At 44.1% G+C, this 26,077-nt stretch overlaps 1 protein-coding gene across 2 annotated transcripts in view; it reads right to left on the bottom strand.

The window, feature by feature from the left end:
• The window catches only part of FTCD (formimidoyltransferase cyclodeaminase), a 296,425-nt gene that overhangs the window by 18,241 nt on the left and 252,107 nt on the right, over positions 1–26,077 (bottom strand). For both annotated transcript variants that reach the window (XM_029606737.1, XM_029606736.1), the window contains 2 exons: positions 15,397–15,456; positions 10,361–10,426 (listed from right to left, as the gene is read on the bottom strand). In XM_029606737.1, the coding sequence (XP_029462597.1) occupies positions 10,361–10,426; positions 15,397–15,456 (126 nt within the window). The remainder of the gene's footprint in view (positions 1–10,360; positions 10,427–15,396; positions 15,457–26,077) is intronic.

Raw genomic sequence — 26,077 nt, 5'->3', positions numbered from 1 at the left:
CCAGGATGGCATTGGATGGCAATCCTTCTAGTAACCGGCAGAAGCTACTTACACTCTTCCTCTTCCTTCTGCCATGGGACTCCTCAGTCTTCCTGCCCGCAAGGAACATTTGAACTCCTTCTCCCTGCCCACACTGGCCAATCAGACTCCTTCCCCTTTCTTTCGCACTGCAGGTCACGTGAACTCCTTCCAGTCTGAGTGGGCTCAGACATTTGCTTCTTCTGGATCCTCACAGGCTGCATCAGCAGAGGTCACCTGGAGTTTTCCGGCATTGGCCCAGAGACCTGGCAATTCCAGAGTCCCCAGGTCAACTTCACAGAGTTCCCAGGTATGGTAATTAATTTTATTTAAATTAAAGTCTATGGGGGAAGAAATGCATCCTAATTTTAACTCTAACACTGGGGTTCTCCACTGACATTGTATGAAAATTGCAGGCAGGCATCAGCAACAGAGGCAACACAACATCTGAGACACTGAAAGAGGGGGGGAAAAGGTATGAACAATGGCATCAACAATTCAAGGAACCACAGGAATGGATAAGCAGCACAAACAGTGCTATGAACTAGAGATGTGAATCGTGTCCTCGATCGTCTTAACGATCGATTTCGGCTGGGAGGGGGAGGGAATCGTATTGTTGCCGTTTGGGGGGGTAAAATATCGTGAAAAATCGTGAAAAATCGTAAAAAATCGAAAAAACGTAAAATCGCAAAACCGGCACATTAAAACCCCCTAAAACCCACCCCCGACCCTTTAAATTAAATCCCCCACCCTCCCGAACCCCCCCCCCCAAATGACTTAAATAACCTGCGGGTCCAGCGGCGGTCCGGAACGGCAGCGGTCCGGAACGGGCTCCTGCTACTGAATCTTGTTGTCTTCGGCCGGCGCCATTTTCCAAAATGGCGCCGAAAAATGGCGGCGGCCATAGACGAACACGATTGGACGGCAGGAGGTCCTTCCGGACCCCCGCTGGACTTTTGGCAAGTCTTGTGGGGGTCAGGAGGCCCCCCCCAAGCTGGCCAAAAGTTCCTGGAGGTCCAGCGGGGGTCAGGGAGCGATTTCCCGCCGCGAATCGTTTTCGTACGGAAAATGGCGCCGGCAGGAGATCGACTGCAGGAGGTCGTTCAGCGAGGCGCCGGAACCCTCGCTGAACGACCTCCTGCAGTCGATCTCCTGCCGGCGCCATTTTCCGTACGAAAACGATTCGCGGCGGGAAATCGCTCCCTGACCCCCGCTGGACCTCCAGGAACTTTTGGCCAGCTTGGGGGGGGCCTCCTGACCCCCACAAGACTTGCCAAAAGTCCAGCGGGGGTCCGGAAGGACCTCCTGCCGTCCAATCGTGTTCGTCTATGGCCGCCGCCATTTTTCGGCGCCATTTTGGAAAATGGCGCCGGCCGAAGACAACAAGATTCAGTAGCAGGAGCCCGTTCCGGACCGCTGCCGTTCCGGACCGCCGCTGGACCCGCAGGTTATTTAAGTCATTTGGGGGGGGGGTTCGGGAGGGTGGGGGATTTAATTTAAAGGGTCGGGGTGGGTTTTAGGGGGTTTTAGTGTGCCGGCTCACGATTCTAACGATTTATAACGATAAATCGTTAGAATCTCTATTGTATTGTGTTCCATAACGGTTTAAGACGATATTAAAATTATCAGACGATAATTTTAATCGTCCTAAAACGATTCACATCCCTACTATGAACACCTAAGACAAAGGGAAAGAGTCAAAGCAGCATGAACAGCGATATGAACACCCCAAGACACTGAATGAGAGAGAAAAAGCAGCAAAAACAGTCACATGGAACATCCCAAAGCACCAAAACAGTGGCCAAGAGCACCAGCAAAAGTGGTATGAACACTCCAAGGCACCACGAAAAGGCCAAAGCAGCACCAACTGAGAAGACGAATACCCCAAGGCATCAAAAGTGGGTCAACCAGCACCAACAAAAGTAGCATAAACACCCCATAGGGGCGATTTTAAAAACATTGTCACGCTAAAATGCCCACATACATAAGTGGACTGCTTGTGAGCAACTGGATTTTAAAAGTCATATGTGCATAGATGTGAGTGCACGAGCAAAAAATAAGGGGCAGAAAAGGAGTGGGGAAGGGGCGGGGCATGGCATTCTGGGCTGGGGCAATACCTATGTGCATCACTCCGTATTTTAAAACTAGCATTTGGCGGCTTGCTAACCACGTAACTTTACTGCTGCTCCTTATGAGGAGCAAGCCTGCAGATCTCATGTTATAAGGATTACACAACAAGGTGAAGGGACCAGGTCAACTGGGGGGCATGCAGGATGAAGAACCAGAGGAGTCTAGATGACCTCAAGACTGACTGGATAAACTGACTGGACTAATTGTAAAAACTCGGAATGTTCCTCATGCGAGCATGTATTAAAATCCACTTGCATACACGTTAAAAACGGCAAAGTCATATGGAAGATAGATGAAGTAGGTTTGCTCAAGTAATCTCTTAAAATTAGGAGCATACTTATGGATGGTAGGCATATTTTAAATCATATAAGTTAGATTTTAAGACCTCTGCATGGATGTCCATGTGCGCACATTTGCTGGCATGCACACATGGACGCGCCAATTTTATAATATGCGAGCGTCAATGTGCGCATGTTATAAAATCTGCTACCCGCACACACGATTTTATATCGGCCTTCTCGTGCACGTAAGTGGGGGGGAATTCATTAGATGTGATAGGTCCTTTTCCCTGCTTCCTCCCAGTCCGCTCCAGTAAAGGAGCAAACTTCCTAAACCCTCTACCTAACTTGTCTCCCTTTTACCCTATCTGCCCTGACCCCTAAAACCTCACCTTCCTCTAGGAACTTACCCAAACCTTTTTTAAACCCAGTTACACTAACTGCTGTAACCACATCCTCTGGCAATGAATTCCGGAGCTTAACTATGCGCTGAGTGAAAAAGAATTGTCTTTGATTTGTTTTAAATAAGCTACTTACTAACTTCATGGAGTGCTCCCTGGTCCTTCTATTATCTGAGAGAATAAATAACTGATTTAAATTAACTTGTTCAAGTCCTTTCATGATTTTGTAGACCTCTATCATATCCCCCTTCAGTCGTCTCTTCTCCAAACTGAACAGCCCTAACTTCTTTAGCTTTTCCTCATAGGGCAGCCGTTCCATGCCCCTTATCATTTTGGTTGCCCTTCTTTGCACTTTCTGCAGTGCCCCTATATCCTTTTTTGAGATGCGGCGACCAGAATTGTACACAATATTCAAGATGCGGTCTCACCATGGAGCGATACAGAGACATCCTCCATTTTAATTGCTATCCCCTTCCTAATTATTCCTAACATTCTGTTTGCTTTTTTGATTGCCACAGCACACTGATGTCAATGATTTCAATGTGTTATCCACTATGATGCCTGGATCTCTATCAGCTGCCTCATTACTACTCAATCATGATGCCCCAGGGAGCGATCCACAGCTTTCTCTGTTTCCAGAGACAGATCATGAAGGCTTGTCTACTGCTCCACTAATCTCTGCAGCAGTACATAAGTGGAGTTCCAGTGGGTGCCAGCATCTTGAATTAGACACTTATGAGGCATCCCAAAGTTTTCCTGCTTTTCATGGAGAAGCTGCCTGCTCTTCATGCTTTGATGGAAATGATCCACTATTTTCCTGCACCTCTCTATCAGGTTCTTTAGGAATAAATTTCCATGGTCCTTGGGCCCCCAGCCTCTGTGCATCCTGTAAGAGAGATCCCAGATGTTCTTCCACTGTATGCAACAAAATATGAATTCTACCCTCTATGAATATTGACCTCAGAGGGGCATAGACTTTAAAAGATGGATGCTGACATGTATGTTTCATCAAAGAAAGACTGTCTCGGCAACAGTGCTACCCAGCTTATCAGATCAGCTTGTTGATTAAAGGACTATAATAAGCTCCTATCTAAATAAAAGGTAAGTGGCCTTAGGACAGCCAGAAGAATAGCCTATCCGAGGACAGCATGAGACAGGAGCAGTGACCCACAATTGGAGAAAGGGGGGAGGGGGGGGAAACAATCAAATAAAGAGAATTGCTGACATGGCAAGACAGCACTGGTCAAGACGTGACCAGACCCAGTCCAGAGTCACTATGAGGTAGGAGCAGTGACTTCCCCTCATGGAAAAGGGGGAAGTCAGTGATCTGAAATGCAAAGATGAAAAAAGAGAAACACCTGATGATGCAGAGGCATCAACTCTGCCCTTCCCTGTGTTGATGAGGTAGAGGACCGGCAATGTCTGGGCGGACTGGAGAGAGAAAAGCCCTGCCTGATAGCTGGCCGCCGGCCATAAATCCAGAGACAATCCCAGAGTTGAGAAATGCTTCCTCAGTCCAGCCAATACCAGGACCAAGCTCTTTCTCTTGAGACAGTCCCAGAGATCTCCAAACAGAGACTGCTCTAGAGGTAATCAAAAGGGAATCTCCCAAAGTTGGGTGGGGATAGCCAGCTAGTTGCCTTTATTAATACTCTAAATAGGCCAAGGTTTGGCACATTTAAATCCACTAATGATACAGTTTTATTTAGTAGGGATGTGAATCGTTTTAGGACGATTAAAATTATCGTCCGATAATTTTAATATCGTCTTAAACCGTTATGGAACACAATACAATAGAGATTCTAACGATTTATCGTTATAAATCGTTAGAATCGTGAGCCGGCACACTAAAACCCCCTAAAACCCACCCCCGACCCTTTAAATTAAATCCCCCCCCCCCCCGAACCCCCCCCCCCCATGACTTAAATAACCTGCGGGTCCAGCGGCGGTCCGGAACGGCAGCGGTCTGGAACGGGCTCCTGCTACTGAATCTTGTTGTCTTCAGCCGGCGCCATTTTCCAAAATGGCGCCGAAAAATGGCGGCGGCCATAGACGAACACGATTGGACGGCAGGAGGTCCTTCCGGACCCCCGCTGGACTTTTGGCAAGTCTTGTGGGGGTCAGGAGGCCCCCCCCAAGCTGGCCAAAAGTTCCTGGAGGTCCAGCGGGGGTCAGGGAGCGATTTCCCGCCGCGAATCGTTTTCATACGGAAAATGGCGCCGGCAGGAGATCGACTGCAGGAGGTCGTTCAGCGAGGGTTCCGGCGCCTCGCTGAACGACCTCCTGCAGTCGATCTCCTGCCGGCGCCATTTTCCGTACGAAAACGATTCGCGGCGGGAAATCGCTCCCTGACCCCCGCTGGACCTCCAGGAACTTTTGGCCAGCTTGGGGGGGGCCTCCTGACCCCCACAAGACTTGCCAAAAGTCCAGCGGGGGTCCGGAAGGACCTCCTGCCGTCCAATCGTGTTCGTCTATGGCCGCCGCCATTTTTCGGCGCCATTTTGGAAAATGGCGCCGGCTGAAGACAACAAGATTCAGTAGCAGGAGCCCGTTCCGGACCGCTGCCGTTCCGGCCCGCCGCTGGACCCGCAGGTTATTTAAGTCATTTGGGGGGGGGTTCGGGAGGGTGGGGGATTTAATTTAAAGGGTCGGGGGTGGGTTTTAGGGGGTTTTAATGTGCCGGTTTTGCGATTTTACGTTTTTTTGATTTTTCACGATTTTTCACGATTTTTCACGATATTTTACCCCCCCCAAACGGCAACAATACGATTCCCTCCCCCTCCCAGCCGAAATCGATCGTTAAGACGATCGAGGACACGATTCACATCCCTATTATTTAGTATAAACCATTCCAATGCTAAGTAGCAAGGACTTTAGAGACATGTACTTTTATTTTCATCTAAATGCTAATCCTGCAAAGTATGACAAATAAAAGTTTAATTCTGTGGATAAAACACATGGACTTTTCTGAACTATTTGGATTGTGTATGTATAGGAGGTAATAAAGAAAACTGTCTGCTGCAGGCCACAAAGTTGTGACAGAGGGGGAAACAAGGTGCACAGTAGCAGACAGGTTTCCAAACTCGGCTAATACTGCTTACAAGTTCAGCAAGTATGCAAAGCAATGGAAACCCTGAAAACCGCCATCTTCCACTGCCTATGTCATATTTCTTCTACTATCTGACATAAAGAAAAACCTGCCTGAAGTCTCCTTCCTCTTCAATCTAGCTACCAACCCTCCAGCATTTTTTATATGACTGATAGGATATTGCACAAAGTATGGGGGCTATCCATCACCTGGGTGTGTTGAACAACCTACCTGCACCCTGATGTTCATTCCTTGCTAGAGCTGCTGCCTGTCCCAACCTCAGTCAGATCCCACTAGTGTGCCATCAGGAAGAGATATATACTTGTGTAGCATTTGTGCTGATCCAGATATTGCTGCTGAAATGCATGTGGCTCCCATCTGCCGTAGCCACTGTGCCTAGATGCAACTATGGCACTGGTTGGACAAAGTGGAGATAAGCTGCCTACTAAATGAAGTCCTGAATGGGATTTTGTAATTGGGGGAGGGGGCTAACACAGGTGTTTAAAGTACACAATCATCTCTAGCTGCAGGAGCTGGTCTTCAGGGTAATCATTTCCTCAAAATCTGTAACATATTTCCCCGTCTCTTCTCCACTCCGGGTCCTTCAGTCCTATTTCATGTGGCTTTCCATACAGACCCCACTCCATTTTGGTTGCTTTTCTATGGTCTGCTACCATTCTTTTCTTATCCTTTTTAAGATAAGATTTCCAAAACTCAACACAGTATTCCAGATGAATCCTCACTAAGAAACTGAGCAGTAGCATTATCACCTCCTTTTTCTTGCTGGTTATGCCTCTTTAGAGGCAGTCAAGCATTCCTTTGGCTTTAGTCACCACCTTGTTAAATTGCTTTATTACCTTCAGATTATCAGACACTATAACCCCGAAGTCTTTCTCCAAGCTTTTGCTCATCAGTCTTCCTCCCCAATCACATATATCTGCTTTGGATTGCTGTATCTTAAAGGCATGACTCTGCACTTCTTGACATTGAATACCAACTGCCAAACTTTAGACTACTTCTTGAGCTTTCCTAGGGTCACTTCTCATTCTCTCTACTCCTGGTGTGCTAACTCTGTTGTAGATCTTAGTGACATCTGCAAAAGACTAATTTTACTTTCTAATCCCTCATTCACATGATGTTCCACAATCTCTTTTCTACATCCTTGGGGGCTGATGTTGGCTTCGGAATTTAAGTTGAGGTGTTATCTGAAGAAAAAATGCCAGGGGCATTATTCACACTCTCTGCTTATGCTGCCTGTTATCACCATTGGTATCATCATCTTTGTCACCATTTATCACACTGGGGGCTACTGACTAATCCTCCCAAATTTTCTTCAGCTTCTAGGTGCTCAATTTCTGATTCAGGGAATCAGTTATTGAAAATACTGTCTCCATTGCCTCAGAAGCAGTAACCAATGTAAAGGAGTATGCTGCTGATTTTAGTTGTTGTACTTATGCTGTCTCTGTCCATGCCCCTGCCCTACTAATGCCACCCTTGGATGACTTACCCATCTTCTTCCTCGGCTCCAAAACAAAAGGGAGAGGAACAGGCTGTATTGGTACAAGCTCTCCAAATTTCAATTGCTTCTGCCTTGAGCTGCCTTCCTCTCCTGTAATTTAGAAGCAGGCCTGCATTTTCTATTTCTGACACTAGGCTGGAATGGATCTCCACCAATTCTTCTGCCCCTTTCAAAGCTGCCAAGCCTACCATTCTATCCTCTCCCTTTTCCTGATATGATGGAATTTGTCGAAATGCACAGCCTACTGGCGGTTTGGATATTTCAAAGGAATTTATTGATATGGTAACCATACCCCCTTTTCACAGTTTGTAAAACTGTCTGACACACACCCAAAGAGTGTGTGTGAGTGTGTGCTGTGAGCACTAAGTGCTGAATGACTCCTATTCAATCCATACACAAACAACTGCTAATTACTATCAGTTACGTCCATCAGTCTCAGATGGCTTTGACCCTTGTGCCTCACCTTTTTTTCTGCTCTCCCCACTAGCCTTGGTAAGATAGCCACCGCCGCATCTGCTAGTCGCTCTCTCCAGTGTCCCCGGAACGGCTATGGCAAAGCCTCATGCCATGTTTCTCCTAAGGGCCTCCTAGGGTGCACACTCACGTGCCACCCACGTCTTTATCCATGTCATGGCTGGAATCTTGGGGGTGTCCCCCTCGAGTGACATCACACCATCCGGGTATTTAGCCTACCCTTGTTTGCTAGCTCATTGAGTTAGCAAGGATCGGATTAGGATCGGTTTAAGATTGGATCAAGCTACTCTGCTGCTTCCTGCTGCTGCTTGAAGCTCTCTCTGCCCTTTGGGGTAATTCACTAACATGAGTTCCTGCTCCTCTGGGGCCCTTTCTCTCTTTCAGGTGCCTATCTTGGATCAGGTACTCGCTCCTCGAGGGCTTGCTCTCCCAGGGTCAGTGCCTGTATTCATCTTCCTCTGCCTGCTAGAATTTTCACCATACAGCTACCAACTAGTGAGTAATCTAACTATAGGTTAGAATCAGGAATAGGTTCCCAGGGCAGCTCTGCTGCCCTGGGAACCTATTCCTGATTCTCACTTTGCCATCTCAATGAGACGGGTCCCCTCTGCCAAGATCCACTGGATCTTCTCACTACTGCCACCTCTGGTGGTATACATCAGCTGTACAATAAAAGACAATACTCTGTGTTTGTGCATCTTGAGTCTAGCCCAGTACTGTGGCTCCTCATGGAGCTCCTCCCCATGGGCGTGGTCATCCCCATAGTACCCAAGAATCCACTCAAACATCTCAAAGCCATAACACTATCAGAACCAAAAAGACTGGAAGCTTGATAAGAGTCTTCTTCTCTTAATTTTGTCAGTTTACTCTCACTTCACAGACAGAGACTGTCTCCTACCCTGACCCTCCCCCACTGAAGAGAAAAATAAAAAACAGTAACTGTGTCACTATCTTCTATCTTTCTAGTACAGTAAGTGAGACCAAGGCACAGAAAAGATCAGAAGTAGGCCTTTATTGGTGCCATATTCCAAATGTTCTAGCTTTTTCAAAATTCTGAGGTTTCTCAAAATACATCCTTCTCTACGAACTGCTTGAGAAGAAATACAGAGCTTCTTGCACATGCTCAAAGTTTACAGTAGACATAGGTCAGTATCACTTGAGCAACACAGCAGCTATAAGTTAGTTAAATAGATATTACACTGTGATTTGTCCTCTGTGTGGTTTCTTTGCCAACTTGTCCTGTCTCATCTCTGACAAGGTTGTGAGGACACACAGAGAAGAGTTGGTTGTTATAGTTAGTTACCAGTTATTTTGCTCAGCAGTACACAGTCCATAGAATTCAATGGTCCATGTCTTATTTGCTTATGTTTCCCATTTAAGTCTAAGGCCCATTCATTTCTACCACAGAATTTGCCTGTTCTTCACCTACTTGATCTACTAACTGAATATCATCAACAATGCTATAACAATCAGTTTCAAACACCTGGATAAGATCTGCAATGGGGCTACATATAAATTGAATAAAAGGGGAGCTAAAACAGAGCCTTGTGGTACACCATTTCTTAAAGGACAATGCTCAGAAATCCTTCCATGCCAAAATGCTTGCTGAAATCTATTTCCAAATCAGTATGAAACCATTTCAATGCTATCCCTTAAATCCAATTTGATATAAGCAATCTAGTAACAGAGAATGAACTAGCATGTTAAATGCAGCTGAAAGGTCCAACAAAATTAACAAAGAATATAATCCATTATCGGCCACAGTATCAATTCCTGACATACCAAGGTGATGGTCACTTTCTAGATGACCTTGCTTCTCCAAAGCAGCACAGGGGCTGCTAGATTGGAGTTGGGACTGCTCTGCTATGTCCCTGAAAGTCTCATCTATATGCCTCTCTGTCTGCCTCCAGAGATCAGATTTGTTCTCTGAGAAACAGGTGTTTTCTGCATTGGATACATAACATGCAACTTCTCGCCAACAGGTAGACAATCATAATGTTGCACCCAGTGCAAAAGACTGGATAGCACCCATCTCACTACTGGACCTCTGTTTGCATTTTAATGTTGTTGAGATGTTAAAGTTATTTAAAACTGAGTGAGTATACATAATCAAATTTAGGAGTGTTTTGCTTGTCAATAACCGGCAATAGAACTAAAATCAATCAATTATTAAAATCAGAGTTATTTACCTGGTTATGTAAATCTTTAATTGACTCTTATTTGAAAAAAAAATCTTTATTGCGTTAACAGTCTATATTTAAAAAAAAATGTGATTGGGTGGTTGGGAATCAAATAGCAGTGATGATTACTTGACCAGGAGCCAGTTATATCCCACCTTCTTAGAACAAAGTGCTAAGCATGTGCAAAACATCAACCCAGAATCTTCCAAAACAGAGGACCTATGGTTCCAAAATGCCATGGGACAGAGAAGCTGCTACCCCAGGACACTAACCTGTACAAGTCACAGAAGGCAGGGGACACACTTCTACTGATGGCTGAAATTGTCCAATAGATATTCCTATAAAAATAAATGTATTTATTAAATATTTGATTTAATTTGTTTTATAACCTGTTCTTCCACAAATATCTAAAATAGCATGCAAGAAATACAATAGAGTATTTCATGCAAAATACAAAAATAAAAATGAACAATAAAACAGTCAACTAAAAATTATGATAATTGATCAATACAGCAGAAGCAACTAAAAGTACTGTAAGGTAAACTATTCCTTAGGCAGATGCAAATAAATGTTTTTAAAAAACACCTGAAGGTCATTAAATCCTTTAATAAGCACATTTCTGATGATAATTTGTCACCAATTTTGGAGGACATAGTTTCTAATGCTAGAAGATTTAATAACTTTAAAAGATGGAATTTCTAGAAGATTCTTGCTCTACAAAAGCAACAGTCTGGTACATACTGAAACGTCTGTATAAAGTAAGTCGGGTCCATCTCATGCAAAATTTTGAAAGTCAGGGTTAGGACTTTGAATGTTATCTGTAATAACACAGACAGCCAATGGAGTGATGTCAAGACAGGCATCACGTGACACGTACTCCCTAAATATTATTCCAACCAAAGGCCTTGCAGCCGCATTTTATAAATGCCTTGAATTTTCCCAAGAACAAGGCAGAGAGTCAGGCTGGGCACACCATAGAAAATGTTGTCTTGGACAGACATTTAAATACCAACAAAGAAGAGGAAAGTGCAGCCTGCCAGACATATCCAGCTGCTGTCTTTTTAATTTTTTGCAAATAAGGATTTTCTGTGGTTATCCCAAGTGTTGAAGAAGGCATGGAATAAGTATCCAGAATCCTTAATTGAAAAAAAAGTGAAGAGATAGCAATAAAACTAACAACTGGATTTGTCTGGTAGGCTGTGCTTTCCTCCTCCTCTGCTAGCATTTAAATGTCGGTCTATGACAGCCTTTTTTGTGGAGGTTGTAACCTCACACCCTGGCTACTGTAGTTGCAAAAGCAGGGGCCTTCCATGTAGAGAAGTTGCCCTAGGGGCAAGTAATTAGTAGAGATGTGAATCGGAACTGAAATCCGAACCGATTCTGGTTCCGATTCACATCTCTAGTAATTAGCTAGTGGGCTCCTCCAATCCTCAGTGAAAAAAAATACAAAAAAACCCCTCACCTTTTCAGAGTACATCTGTAAGAAGGAGGAGATAAGAGGGGAAGAATGGCAGAGAAAGAGAGGGAGGTGGAAGAAGAAGAAAACCAAATGCAATCCACCATTCTTTACACATGATGCACATATTTCCAAGCAATAGATTCCAAGAGGGAAAGGTCATTGTTGTCATTGACATTGTTAGTGTAGCCAAAAACTAATGTAGGCATTAAACTCTATAGACTTGAGAATGAGGACCACTGTGAGCCTCAAAGGTTTTTTTGGCGCTGCCCAATTGTTTTGGTTTGAGTGCAGCTCTCATATCTGTGAACTCTGAGGCAGTAGCAGACTGTGTGATGTAGTCATTGCAATGCTTTTGCTACAGGATGGTTTTAGCGTGGCACGGAGAGGCAGTTCCTACCCTTAACAGAGTGCATGGGAGTAACTGCACAGAGAGGCAGTTCCTACCCTTAACAGAGTGCATGGGGGTAACTGCACGGAGAGGCAGTTACTACCCTTAAAAGAGTGCATGGGAGTAACTGCACGGAGAGGCAGTTACTACCCTTAACAGAGTATATGGGGGTAACTGCTCAGAGAGGCAGTCACTACCCTTAACAGAGTGCATGGGAGTAACTGCACGGAGAGGCAGTTCCTACCCTTAACAGAGTGCATGGGAGTAACTGCACGGAGAGGCAATTCCTACCCTTAACAGAGTGCATGGGGGTAACTGCACGGAGAGGCAGTTACTACCCTTAACAGAGTGCATGGGAGTAACTGCACGGAGAGGCAGTTACTACCCTTAACAGAGTATATGGGGGTAACTGCTCAGAGAGGCAGTCACTACCCTTAACAGAGTGCATGGGAGTAACTGCACGGAGAGGCAATTCCTACCCTTAACAGAGTGCATGGGGGTAACTGCACGGAGAGGCAGTTACTACCCTTAACAGAGTGCATGGGAGTAACTGCACGGAGAGGCAGTTACTACCCTTAACAGAGTATATGGGGGTAACTGCTCAGAGAGGCAGTCACTACCCTTAACAGAGTGCATGGGAGTAACTGCACGGAGAGGCAGTTACTATCCTTAACAGAGTGCATGGGAGTAACTGCACGGAGAGGCAATTACTATCCTTAACAGAGTGCATGGGAGTAACTGCACGGAGAGGCAGTTACTACCCTTAACAGAATGCATGGGGATAAGTGCACGGAGCAGCAGTTACTACCATAAGCATATTGCTGGCCAGACTAAATGGACCACTTGGTCTTTATCTGCCGTCATTACTATTGTTATGTTACTTTGTTACTCAAGATTGTTATCCAATGTTTGGACTTACTTGGCATCCCTTTTAAGATATGTGGCAGATGAATATTAATATTACTGTAGTGAGTTAGATAGATTGTAACATAGTAACCGACTAGCATAATATAGAATGATAGAAAAAAATCCAAATAGTCCATCTAGTCTGCCATTTCCTCCTGCCCATACTAATTATGATACAGTAATCCCAGCTACCAGTCATAGAGTATGGTCACTTGAAATATATCACTTTATACAGGACAGATATTATTGACCTCCTCTATTTTACTCTAACACATTACTTGCTTGTTATTCATTCTGGCAGACCCCCATAACTCATGGAGAGGATAATTATCAGTAGACTATGAAGGGCAGGTAAAAAGAACCCATATACTTTAGCCTGAATATTCAAAGCAGACTTATACACATACCTGCTGGTGCTATTTTCAAAGAGCCACTTATGCATGCAAAATCAGGTTTTATTTGCATGAATACCTTTGAAAATTACCCCCTATAAATCTTTTCAGTAGGGCACGTGAAACACATGTGAGCTCATTATTCTCTCTCTTCACTTTTTTTTTTTGCAATTAAGGATCATCCGTGCTTATCCTATGCTCGTTTGATGTCCATTACTGTTTCAGCCTCCACCACATTCTCTGAGAGGAAATTCCACATCCATCACTCTTTCCGTGAAAAACGTTTTCCTGACGTTGCTTCTATCTCTTTGGAACCTCCTATTATTTTCCTTCCTTTCCATTTGAAAAAGGTTTACTGCTTGTGCATTATTATTAATAGTTTTCAGGTATTTGAATGCCTCTATCATGTCTTCCCATCCCTCCCTCCTCTACAGTATGCATACTTAGATGTTTAAGACTCATCTCATAAGACTTTTGGTACTGTCCTCACACTAATTTGGACGACCTCCAGCCTTTTATATCCTTTTGGAAGTGCAGCCTCCAGAACCGGGCACAATACTCCAAGTGAGGAATCACCAATGTCCTGTACAATGGTATAGTCACTTCTTTTTTGCTACTAGTAATGCTTCTCTCTCTGGCTCTGGTCATTGGCTTGCCACACTGTTTCACTACCTTGAAAATATCAGATGTAATTACACCAAGATCTCTTTTCTGCTTTGTGGACCTCAGTACCGGCCTGGATTTAGGCATGGGCAAATAGGAAACTGTCTCTGCTGCCAAATTGATTAGGTGCTGGAGTGTTGTCTGCTTCTATGCCTCTATTCTAACTTCCATCTGAGCTGCGGCATTCCTGCACACCAACTCCTGCAGTAGCAGCAGCACTTTGAAAAGGAAATGTAACACGGGACCTCCAGCCTCGCATCACGCCCTTAAGGCCCTGCTATGCCCCACCCCTCACATAAATTTCCTTTTTAAAACGTTGCTGTTAACTGCAGGAGTTGGAGTGGAGGAGGGCCATGGCTCAGATGTATTGACGACCCCCTTCCCTTATTGCCTATGGGCGCCAAATATATAAATCTGGCCCTGCACCAGTATCTCATGCGCCACTGGGTCCTGCTCCTTTGGATATCTGCACCACAAATCCTTAGCTGTGCATTTTTTAGTATTAAAACTAAGCTGCTGACTATACCTTGTTCTTTCTTGGATCACTTCTAATATAGTCTTTTTTTTATATGCTTCTTTTTGGCAATTCAAAGCAAATTACAGTCAGGTGCTATAGATATTTCCCTATCCCCAGAGGGCATATAATTTAATTTTGTACCTGAGGCAACAGAGGGTAAAGTGCCAGGGTCACATGGAGTGACCATGGGATTTGAAGCCTGGTTCGTAGACCACTATTCTAACCACGAGGCTACTCCAGGCGTTCAGATCTGTTGCAGATCTTACTGTCTGATAAGCTTTATCTACTGAGCCCTCTACAATATCACTCACAAAGATATTGATCAGAACCAATTCCAGATCAATCCTTGTGGCACACTGCTCATCAACTTACTTCCATCAGCATGAAATCCATTTACCACCACAGTTTATTGTCTGTCCCTTAAAAAGTCTCTAATCCAGTCAATCATTCGAGGATCTACCCTAGACTGCTCAGATGATTTATGTGCCTCCTTCTTGGGACAATATCAAACCTTTGCTGAAATCGAGGAATAGGATTATCCAGAGCCCACCTCCAATCTAATTGTCTGGTCACCCAAATATTCGTTTGACACACCTTCCCCTCTGGAAAAACTGGGCTGCCTCAGATCTTGCAACCCACTGGATTAAAGATAGTTTACTATCCTTGAGTTTAGTAGAGTCTCCATTAATTTCCCATTGATGTCAGACTAACTAGTCTGTAATTTCCTATCTCCTCCCTATTACCACTTTTATTTAAAAAAAAGGGCAGCATCCACCCATTTCCATTCCCACAGAAACATTCCCTTCTTCACAGATTTATTGAACATCTCCTTCAGGAGGCACACCCGAATGTGAGTTCCCTTAAAATTGTATAATATATCCTTGTCACCCCAGGGCTTTGTCCACTTTTGGTTTTTCTAGGTCTATACAAACTTTCTGTTTTACAAATATTGTGGCATGTATCTCATGCTTAATTATACCTACCCCTGCTAACAATCGGTGGTCCTTCTTCAATCCATTCTTCATAAACTTGGTATGTGCACGCTTTTGATAATAAAAAAGTGAAAAGAAGGTTTTACTATATTGTTATATATATTAGTCTGAAAGAAAGTCAAGTACCTGGTTAAATGATTTACAGTTTCTTCTTTATTTGGTTCATTTGTATACTTTTTTTTTTTAATAACCTTTATGAGGATAATTTTCCAAACTGTTTATGCAGGTAAACAGCTGTTTATCCACATAAAAAGGACTGCTGAAAATCTCCCCACTGCAGGTAAAAGTACCCACATTGTTCACAGCATGGGTTTCTTTTACCTGTGATAGAAAAGGAGAATGGTTACTTTAGGGTAGGAAAATACACTTAGGATTACATTTAAAAATCCTTGCATATACTTAATGAGCATACTTTAGCACTTGCTTCAAAGCAGGTGCAAATGACATGTGGACTAAAGAACTTCATTTCTTACCAGCCCAAATTTTTAAAGAGAAACTCCACAGAGAGCTTCCCTTTCAAAATGAGCTTGCAGGTCCACAGGTATAGTCCAGCCATGGCCCTTGCAAGCTCCATGTTGCCCTATATGTGAACAGACCCCAGTTTCCTGTGGATAATCAGGAGTAGATTCTTTGTTAAAGTTAAAAAAATTCAGCAACAAAGTTTCAGAAATTCTGTAGCAATTACACTGGAGTAGAACAATAGCCGAAGGGTTAGAGCAGTGGGTGACAAACCAAAAACAATCAGCGTTCAAAATCCCAATGCCACTCCTTGTGACCTTGTCCTTGGACAAGCCACATTACTCTCCATTGCCTCAGGTACAAATTTAGGAGGTCATTTACTGAAGAGGAAAATACCACGGGAGTTTATTAAGCTGCAGGACTTGGTACCATAGTTTAGGAAACAGTGTGGTATTTCCTACCATGGAATAAAAGGCCCCAAAAGCCATGTGATGGTGGCTTTTGGGGCCTTTTGGGGCCTTTTGGGACCCATGATCTCCATCTTGTTAAAGGACCATAGCTGCCCTATTGACATCCTATAGTGTGCAACTCACCTAGGGGTCTTGTGAGACCCCCCCCCCCCCCCCGATGGCTTTAGAGGCAGCCCTAAAATAACCTCCCAGAAGTTTTATGGCAAATGGCCCCCCCTTTCCTAACCCCACTCCTTTAAAAAAATACCCCTCCATCTTCAACCAACTAACCCACTCTAGCTTAACCTCCCCCCCCCCCAGGCATATCTCTAAGACAGCAACTACAACATCACTCTCTGTTTTGATGGCGGTTGGGGAAGGGGGTGGAAGAAGAATTGGATTCAGATGACCACGAACATGGGCCCTGACTTTTACAGTCTGGGGCACTGATATGCAGACATAAGTAAAAAAAAAGTACTGGATTGCTTCTAAGGCCAACTCCAAAAGCAAAATACATCAACATTTTCTGAATTTTCAAGAAGGCTCATCGAATAACTTCATGAACGACAGTTGCTACCCTTAAGAGAAATATGGGGAAACCTGCACAACGCGGAAGATACTACCATTAGAAGCTTACTGGGCAGGCAAGATGGTCCATTTGGTCCTTTTCTGACATTATTACTATGTTACTATAGTGGTCTAGTGAAGCTCAGAGTACTCATTAGGTTCTGGACCCAGCACCATTTCAAATCAAAATGGCATTGACCATCTGCAATACAAGTTATGCCCCTATTATGGCCAGCTGGCACCATTTTGATTTGAGATGGCACCAAGCCCAATACCTAGGTGGCACTCCATGATTCACTATGCCATCAAGTCTTAGAGGAATGCCTAAGGGGTAGGCTAGGGTGGATCAGGATGTGGGGTTGGTGTTGGAGCTGGAGGTCTTTTTTTTTTTAAAAGGAGTGAGTTTGGGAAGAGTCATTCACTGTGCAATGTATAACTATTTTGGGGCCAATTCTAGAGGTGATTGGGGGTTGAGTGGGGTGGTCTCAAAAGACTCCTGGGGATTTGCACATGGAGATGTGTAGATCAGGTCACTATGACCTTTAATAAACTTCCTTGAAGCAACAGGATGCTCGTTAACATCCTGAAGAGAGCCCTGGCTGAATGAGAGATGATGTATGCCAAGCCTCATTGATGTTCCAGGTCTAGACGTGCTGTGTAATGATATCAACTGGTGTCTCTGGGAGCATCCAAAATCTTTGCCCCTGTGGTGCGCCAAAGCTGCTCATCATAGCAGTGTGCCCCTACATCAATTTTCTTGCAGCTGGAATTGTGTCTCTGATGGGGAAAAAAGAGGAAAGGCCAAAATCCAGCAGGCATAAAAGCATCATCCTCAATTCTCCAGATGAGGTTGGATTTTTTTTCCCAGTAGTTTGGGAATTTCAGGATTGGGGAGCTTGAGATTAATTTCTCTGCTTCCACTGAATTGGATAACATCACTCATCCCTCATTCCAGACCTCCACTTTCTCTAGGGGGAAGAGGTTGTTAACTCTGGATTGCCAGGATCCTTATTCCAAGATGGCTAAAGTTTCCAATATCACTGCTGTACCTCGTGCTGTGAGTGGTGGTAATATGGCCCCTGATAATGTCTTGGTATCTGGTCCTGGGTCCTTAGATTTGCCTTCTAATACTTCCCTTTTAGTTAAATTATCTCCGGTTACCCTAGAGACCATGCAGACAGCTATTTCTATATTGGAGAAGTCTTTGACTGTTAGGATCGACTTCTTTTGAGCAATAATATACTAAAGTATCCACTCAGTCTGGGGTGCTTCCAGAATGCCTAAAGAAGATGGGAATTATGGAAGGATAAATTGTTACCTTGTAGCTTTCCTCTCTTGGCCTGATTAGGAATATTGAAATTCTTCATCAAAAATTTGAACTTAGGTGATTTAATTGCAGTTTATCAATTTTCCTGTTTTTGCCCTCAGTATCTCCGAAGGATAAGTTGAAGAGAAATGTTACAGACATCCTTCGTGTAGTCAAGGTTATACCATCTTAGGAGAAGGAGCATGGAGGATATGGTTTCTAATCCTCCATCTTGAGCTTCGGCTCAAGCTTGAAGGATCTGATTCTTTAACACAGGTACATGAATCTTTTAATGGTGAGTATTCCAGTGCTACATTGATAATTATTCACTGGAATCAGCTAAAAATCAGACGCTAAAGTTAATTTTTAAGCTCAAAGAAAAGTCTTTTCTAGAGAAAAAGTTAATTTTCTTCCCTGATGTGACTAAATTAATATAATTAGGGGCGGATTTTCAGAGCCCTGCTCGCGTAAATCCGCCCAAAACCGGGCGGATTTACGCGAGCAGGGCCCTGCGCGCCGGTGAGCCTATTTTACATAGGCTCACCGGCGCGCGCAGAACCCCGGGACTCGCGTAAGTCCAGGGGTTTTCGGAGTGGGCGTGTCGGGAGGCGTGTCGGGGGGCGGGGCCGGAGCGTGCGGCGTTGCGGGGGCGTGTCGGCAGCGTTTTGGGGGGCGGGGGTACGGGGGCGTGGCTATGACCCGGGGGCGTGGCTACGGCCCGGGGGCGTGGCCGCGCCCTCCGTACCCGCCCCCAGGTCGCGGCCCGGCGCGCAGGAGGCCCGCTGGCGCGCGGGGATTTACGCCTCCCTCCGGGAGGCGTAAATCCCCCGACAAAGGTAGGATGGGGGTTTAGACAGGGCCGGGCGGGTGGGTTAGGTAGGGGAAGGGAGGGGAAGGTGAGGGGAGGGCAAAGGAAAGTTCCCTTCTAGGCCGCTCCGATTTCGGAGCGGCCTAGGAGGGAACGGGGGTAGGCTGCGCGGCTCGGCGCGCGCAGGCTATACGAAATCGATAGCCTTGCGCGCGCCGATCCAGGATTTTAGCCGATACGCGCGTATCTACTAAAATCCAGCGTACTTTTGTTTGCGCCTGGAGCGCAAACAAAAGTAGGCTGTTCGCGCTCGTCTGAAAATCTACCCCTTAAGGCATAAATTCTCAGAAAAGAGAGTGAATCTTAGACCTGGGAGCAATTTTCCAACTAAGATTTCCCTGTAAGTGTCATATAAAATTGGCCAATAATGCTTATTTTAGGATCCTCAACAGCTTGAAAGGTTCCTTCATGACAAGGTTGTTGGCCCATAGTTTGGGGAATAAAAAAAGATCATAAGTAGCTTGTTGGGTTTATTTTCTTGATATAAATTTTCCTGAGTTGGCTCCGCTTGTGATGATATTTTGTTTTCCTATTTCCCTTTCTATTGATTTGTATTGATATCTGCATGGTTTTTTCATTAATGTGATACTATTTTATGTAATCTTTTGAAAAACTGTAAATGAACAAACCCCCCCCTCCCCCTATCTCTGTGCTCCTGGGGAAATTTAGCTACAACTCCTAAACTGTAGCTATCTGTCAGTAAAACCACATGGCTTACAATTTTCAGGCAAGGCACGTTATTTTACTTCTACACAATTTAGTGATAATGAGCTGCTTTGCATGCAATATTTAGTGTAAAATAACACTGCTTATTTAAAATACCATGCATTATCATTACTGCAAGGCATTCACCATACGGTAAATACAGTTTACCATGCAGTAACTGTCTAACATGGCTTAGTAAATGTATTCCTCTTAAACTGTAAGCCATCTGGGGATAGGAAAATATCAATAATGCCTGAATGTAAATCCACTTTGAAGTGCTGAAATGTGGAATATAAATAACATTTGCATTTATTTGCATTATTTTCATTTTTATTTATTTTAGATTCCACTTTTTCAGACATTTCAGACATTTCAAAGCAAATTACATTTAGGTACTGTAAGTATTAATTGTAAATTAAATAATATAAATGTATTTTGCATAAAAAATAGCTTTCACCACCTCACCCATCAATCCCCTCTCTTACCGACCCCAAAATCTTTCTATCACTCCCTCCACCGCCAATTTTTTTTCAGGAGAGGAGAGTAAATCCCTTTGACTATATTATTCTCATGTGGCAGGATCTGTATTTGTGCTTCGTACCATGTGTAACACTTCAGGGCTGTGTTTCAAAGTGTGAGTCAGGTCCTGGCAGCAGAGGTGAATGAAATAGCCTCAGAAACAGTCACTCTCCTTCTCTTTCCAGTCCAATTGGTGTGGGGGTGGGGGAGGAAGAGAAGAGATTGTTGGAGAGGGGTTCAGGCCTATTGACAGGTTAACCAGTAGTGTTTTCCTTTGAAAGTGCAGATAGCTGCATTAGCAGAGGGGGCCTCTGAAGTACTTTCAATGCAGCCAGGTAGTACTCCCCTCAGGGATGGCACTTCCACTAGGTTAGCTAGGTGGTTGCCTAGAACGCCGACTCCTAGGATGGGCGAGAATCATCCCCATGAGCCCCTGGCCACCTGGCTGAAGATAGAGTCTGTGGGAGGAGCGCATCCTGCTTGCAGCCAATCACGAGAAAGAAAAAAGCCCAGAAGTGTTGTGGGCGGCCGCAGCTAAAAACACCTCAAAGTGAAGGCTGAGATTGAAAATATGACTAAGAAAGGCCCAGGAGTGCTGTCGATAGAGTTCATCCTGCCCTCAGCTGAAGACGGAGAAAGGCCTGGAGGCCCTTGGGGCATGGTTGAATAAGAAGAATGGCCCTGCAGGGGCCACTGGCAGAGCCCATCCCACCTGCAGCTGAAGACAAGTGGAGAAATAATTGTTGTCAGAACCCAACCTGCCCCCTGGAATAAGACAGGAGAGAACCTAGATTGGGAGAGCAGAGGAAATGTATGCGTGTGAGTGAGTGAAAGGTACATATAAGCCTGCAAGGGAGCCAATGTACCTGTATGTAAGTTGGAGAGAGAGAGACAGAGGGAGCTGGGGGATGGGTAAAATGAGGAGAGGGAGCCTTTGAGGTGGGGGGAATGAGGAGAGGAAGCCTGTGAGGTTGGGGGGGGGGGGAGGGATGAGGAAAGGGAGATTGTGAGGTTATGTGTTTGGGGGGGAGGATGAGAGAGCAAGGGAACTGGTATGTTTGAATATGAGAGAGAGGGAGCTGGTGTGGGTGGGTGTGTGTATGTAGGAATGAGAGAGAGAGGGAGTCAGTAAGTATGTATGTGAAAGAGCATCTGTGTGTAGGAGAGTGAAAGAGCATGTGTATGTGTGGCACCTGCTAATCCATGTAAAATCTGTTATAAATGCATAATTTTTAATTCTGTGTGGGCTGTTCTGGACTGGGCTGGAGGAAGGAGGATGTTCGGTTTGGGGCCGAGGGGGTGGGGGAGTACAAGGCTTAAAAACTCACCTAGGGTGCCTAATACCCTTGCATTGGCCATGCAAAAGCATTATTGTCTTCATTACTGGCTGTACACACCATGCAATTGCATGGGGTGGTACTCCTGTGAGGTGGCATCAATGGTCAGCCAGTGCAGTGGAGGAATAGAGAATACTGCTGCAGTCATTGGAGGCCTCATGGAATGAGACACAAGCAGATTCAGAGATGCCCTAAATGGAACCAAGCATAAGCAGCAGCATAGAGAGAATTCTTTTTCCAGGTTCTGTGCTGCAGCCCCTGGCCTACCGCCATGCAGCCAATAGAGAGGTTGGGTCATAATGGGCAGGGGCAGGGGCAGGACCTTGGTGAGAGCTCGATCTGTGAGTTGGCATGGGTTCAGGTTATCTGAGATAAGAAAAATGCAAGATTGGGGCAGGGCAGTTTTCCCTTCCTGGCTCTCAGAGCTTAATTGGAAAAGTTCTGCTGTAGCAATAACAACATCATGGGGTGCTGGCACCCCACCCCTGAGCAAATCATGTTGGTGCACCTGGGTCTGCTTCCCCAAGCCATCACCCTTCTTAGGGGCCTGATTTACTAAGCATTTTTCCCATAGACACAGTATGGGAGAAAAGCCTTAGTAAATCAGAATCTTAGGTCTTTCATCCAGTTACCTTGAGGGCATATATGTGCACCCAGTCAAGTATTGGCTCCCCAATTTGATTCCTAGTTTTGCACTTTTCTGTTGGGTCCAGGCAATCTTGTGGTCTTTATTGAAGAGTCATGGAAGATCAGGGTCTCTGGTTATGTTATTTATGATTCATGTTATAATCATAACATTTAACTTTATTTTATAATTATTTTGTTATTATTTATTTGATTTATACTCCATATTTCAGGCACTTAGGACTGGATTACAGCCTGGAACTGTAGATATTGCCATATTCTCAGAGGGCTTACAATTTAAGGGGATCATTTATTAAGTCACGGTATTTTTCCCTGAGGTGCTGGATTTTCTTGTGAAGGGGCAGGGTTAGTGGGTGGGAGTGGCACTTTGCCATACCTTTAAAGAGTGGGGGGGGGGGGGGTTTGTTTACAATGACAAGCCACCTGCAAGTGTGGTTGGGGAGATGGGACAGGGGTTTAAGCAGACCCTGGTGGCTTTTACATTACCTGGGGAGGCATTCGGCCTTGGGTGCATTGGAACATGTGGGAACTAGCTACAACTCCTGAGTTGTAGCTAATTTCTAGTCAAATAATTCAGCTTGACTATTTTTCGGTAAATTGCGTTATTTGATTTGCATAGTTTATTGTAGTAATACATTCATTAACGTGCATTTGAATGCCAATGAGTTCATTTAAATAAACATGGTGCTGGGGCTCACATAACACAAGATATTTCAAATATCTCGCGTTATCCTTATGTTAGGCCCAGCATCCCTTTGGCTCAAGTCATTACCTAGTCACATTGCTTTGCTGCTTTCAGATCATCAGACACTATTGCCCCGTGATTTCTCTCCTTGTCTGTACGCATCATTTTATCATACTTCCCCCTGCTCCGATCACCTACAGCTCCTTTGGAGTACTGCACCACAGATGCATGACTCTGCACCTCTTGGCTTTGAATCCTAGCTGCCAAACCTACCAGCATTTGTCTGATATCCTTTTATATCCTGAGATGTAGCTCATCAGGCTCTATAGCCTTGTCCACTTTTAGTTTTGTTAGCTCCACCCAAACATTCTCTTCTGTAAATGGAGTGGTATCGACATCACACCCATCCGTACTCTTGCCAACTAACAGTAGACCTCTTCCAAGGTCTTCTTTACTCTTTAGTAAATGCTGAACTGAAGTATTAGTTTAATATTTCCATTTTTTTCTCATCTTTCTTCACATATTGATCCTTGTCTTCTTTCAGTCTTACAATACCACCTCTGGCCTTCGTCCTTTCACTGGCATATCTGAAGAATGCTTCGTCACCTTACTTTAACTCTCTAGCAATCCTTTTCTCCATGTGACCCATTGCTATTCTGATTTCATTCCTTGTCTCTTACAGCTGCACCAGATATTCTTTCCTGCGTTCTTCTTTTTGAGATCCTTTGTACTTTTTGAATGCTAATATTTTTGCCTTTATTTTTTCAGTCGTCTTTTTGGCGAACCATACCAGTTTCCTTTTCTTCTTACTTTTATTTACAAAAAGATTTGATGCCTTTATTACAGCTCCTTTCCGTTTGGCTCACTGTTGTTCCACTTCACCCATCTTCTCCCAGTCTTCTAGTTCCTCTTCACGGAACTTCTCTATTTTACCAAAGTCAGATTTTTTGGAAATCCAAGACTTTGAGCTTTAGGTGACTTCTCTCTGCCTCAGCTGTTATATCAAATCATATTTTTTGATGATCATTGCTGCTCAGGTTTACACTTATCTGGACATTAGAGATATTGTTGCATTTGTGAATAGCTCCTTTCCTTGTGGGTTCCATCAACATTTGTTTGATCAGAGTTCCTTGAGGGGAATATACAATCTCTCTACTTCCTACAGAGTCTGCAAAAGGGATACTCCAAACCACATCTGGTAGATTAAAATCACCAACCAGCAACTTCTCTGCCTTCTTTCCCACCTCTTGACTCTTTTGGGCCAGATGTCTGTCCAGTTTCTCTGCCTAAGTTGAAAAAGTCTGTAGACTACACCACTGTAAATGGAAATGACATTGCATCTTTTTAAGATAGCTAACATCACTTCCTCCTTTCCCCACACCTCCTGCATTTCAGCTGCTTGGCTATTATTTTTTACATAAGGAGCTCCTCCTCCTCCTCCTTCCTTTCCGTCATCTCTATCCTTCCTTAACAGATTATAACCTCAGTAAGGCTGACTCACTGAACAACATCTCTGCAATAGTAACAGTATCCAAGTTTGCCTCCATTAGGGCCTGCAGATCTGGAACTTTATTTCCCAGAATGTGAGCATTTGTGCTCAAAGGAGTGAATTTTCAAAGGAGTTAACACGTGTAAAAGTGCATTTATCATAGCAATATTCAAAAGTCCATTTACTCATGTAAAACCTTTTGAAAATTCAACACTATAGAGTGAATTTTCAAAGGAGTTGCACACATAAAAGTAACAATTTTCAAAAGTCCATTTATGCATGTAAAGTCCATGTATGCATATAAATACTTTTGAAAATTACCTCCTTAGCTTTATAGCTATTCCCCCTTGGCTTGCTGTTCCTTCTGGTCTCCTTTTCTGTTCTTTTACAGAAGCATGGACTATTGGGCTGATTTTTGCTCTTTTCTCCAGCCTCTTCATGTATTTGATGGGTATGACATTCCAAATCCTTACGTTTCCATCTGCCACCTCTGTCTTCTAGTTTAAATGCCTATCAACATATGGATCTGAATTTCTCACTTTGGATCCTTTTTCCTGCCAAGAACAGATGTAGATCATCTTTGCTAAATAGCTTTAGTCTTTTCTATACAGACCCAGCCCCCAATATATCAAAAAACGCTCCTCTTTACATCAGGGTTTGAGCCATGTATTGAAGTTATCTATATGGCATAACTTTATTTCTCCCTTTCTATGAACAGTAAATACTTCTGAAAAGGCATATATACTAGGGATGTGAATCGTTATCTGACGATTGAAAATATCGTCTGATATTTTCAATATCATCAGATATCGGGGGGGGGGGGGGGGTGTCCCAGATAGTGATAGGAAACCCCACAATTAATTTAGTGGGTTTTCTTATCGTTATGGGGGGGGGGGGGGCGGGAAGAAAGGACACAACCTAAAAACACAACCTGACCCTTTAAAATGAGTTTGTTAGTATCCCCCCATCCACCGGACCCCCCAAAAATTTTTTTAAATACCTGGTGGTCCAGCGGGGTTCCCAGGAGCATTCTCCCATGCTCGGGCTGTCGGCTGCCACTAATCAAAATGGCGCTGATGGCCCTTTGCTTTTACCATGTGACATGGGCTATCGGTGCCATTGGTCGGCCCCTGTCACATGGTAGGTGCACTGGATGGCCCGCGCCATTTTTAAAGATGGCGCCAGCCGTCCATTGCAAGAGAAAAAAATCTTATGGGTCAATTTTCAAAAAAATACTGAGTAAATAAGATAACCTACTAACTTTACCTAGTTATTTTTAGCTGAATTTTTCAGCCACAACTTACCAGCTAAGTTTGTGGCTGAAAGTTCTCTAAAATCTAGCCAAACCAAACATGTCTAGCTAGATTTAATTGGGTCAATTTGTGCAACCAGAGTTGTCCATCTAAATTTAGCAGATTGGTGCTCAAACGGCAAGTTGACTTCCAACATTGAAAACTTGTCCAAGTAATTTGTGATTCAAGGTGTAAAAATTCAGCCAGTCAGAGAGGGATTTCTTAATTGATGAGATTTATCTGGCTAACTTTAGAAGTTAGCCAGATAAATCTTTTGAAAATTGACTCCATAGAGACCTAATCCTGAGGAATTCAGCTTTTAAATCTCATTTAGAAAAATGGTCACATTAG

The sequence above is a fragment of the Rhinatrema bivittatum genome, chromosome 6 (genome assembly GCF_901001135.1).
Source record: "Rhinatrema bivittatum chromosome 6, aRhiBiv1.1, whole genome shotgun sequence".
Taxonomy (NCBI): Eukaryota; Metazoa; Chordata; class Amphibia; order Gymnophiona; family Rhinatrematidae; genus Rhinatrema; species Rhinatrema bivittatum.
Note: the sequence above shows the minus strand (reverse complement) of the source record. Positions and strands in the feature narration are given on the sequence as shown.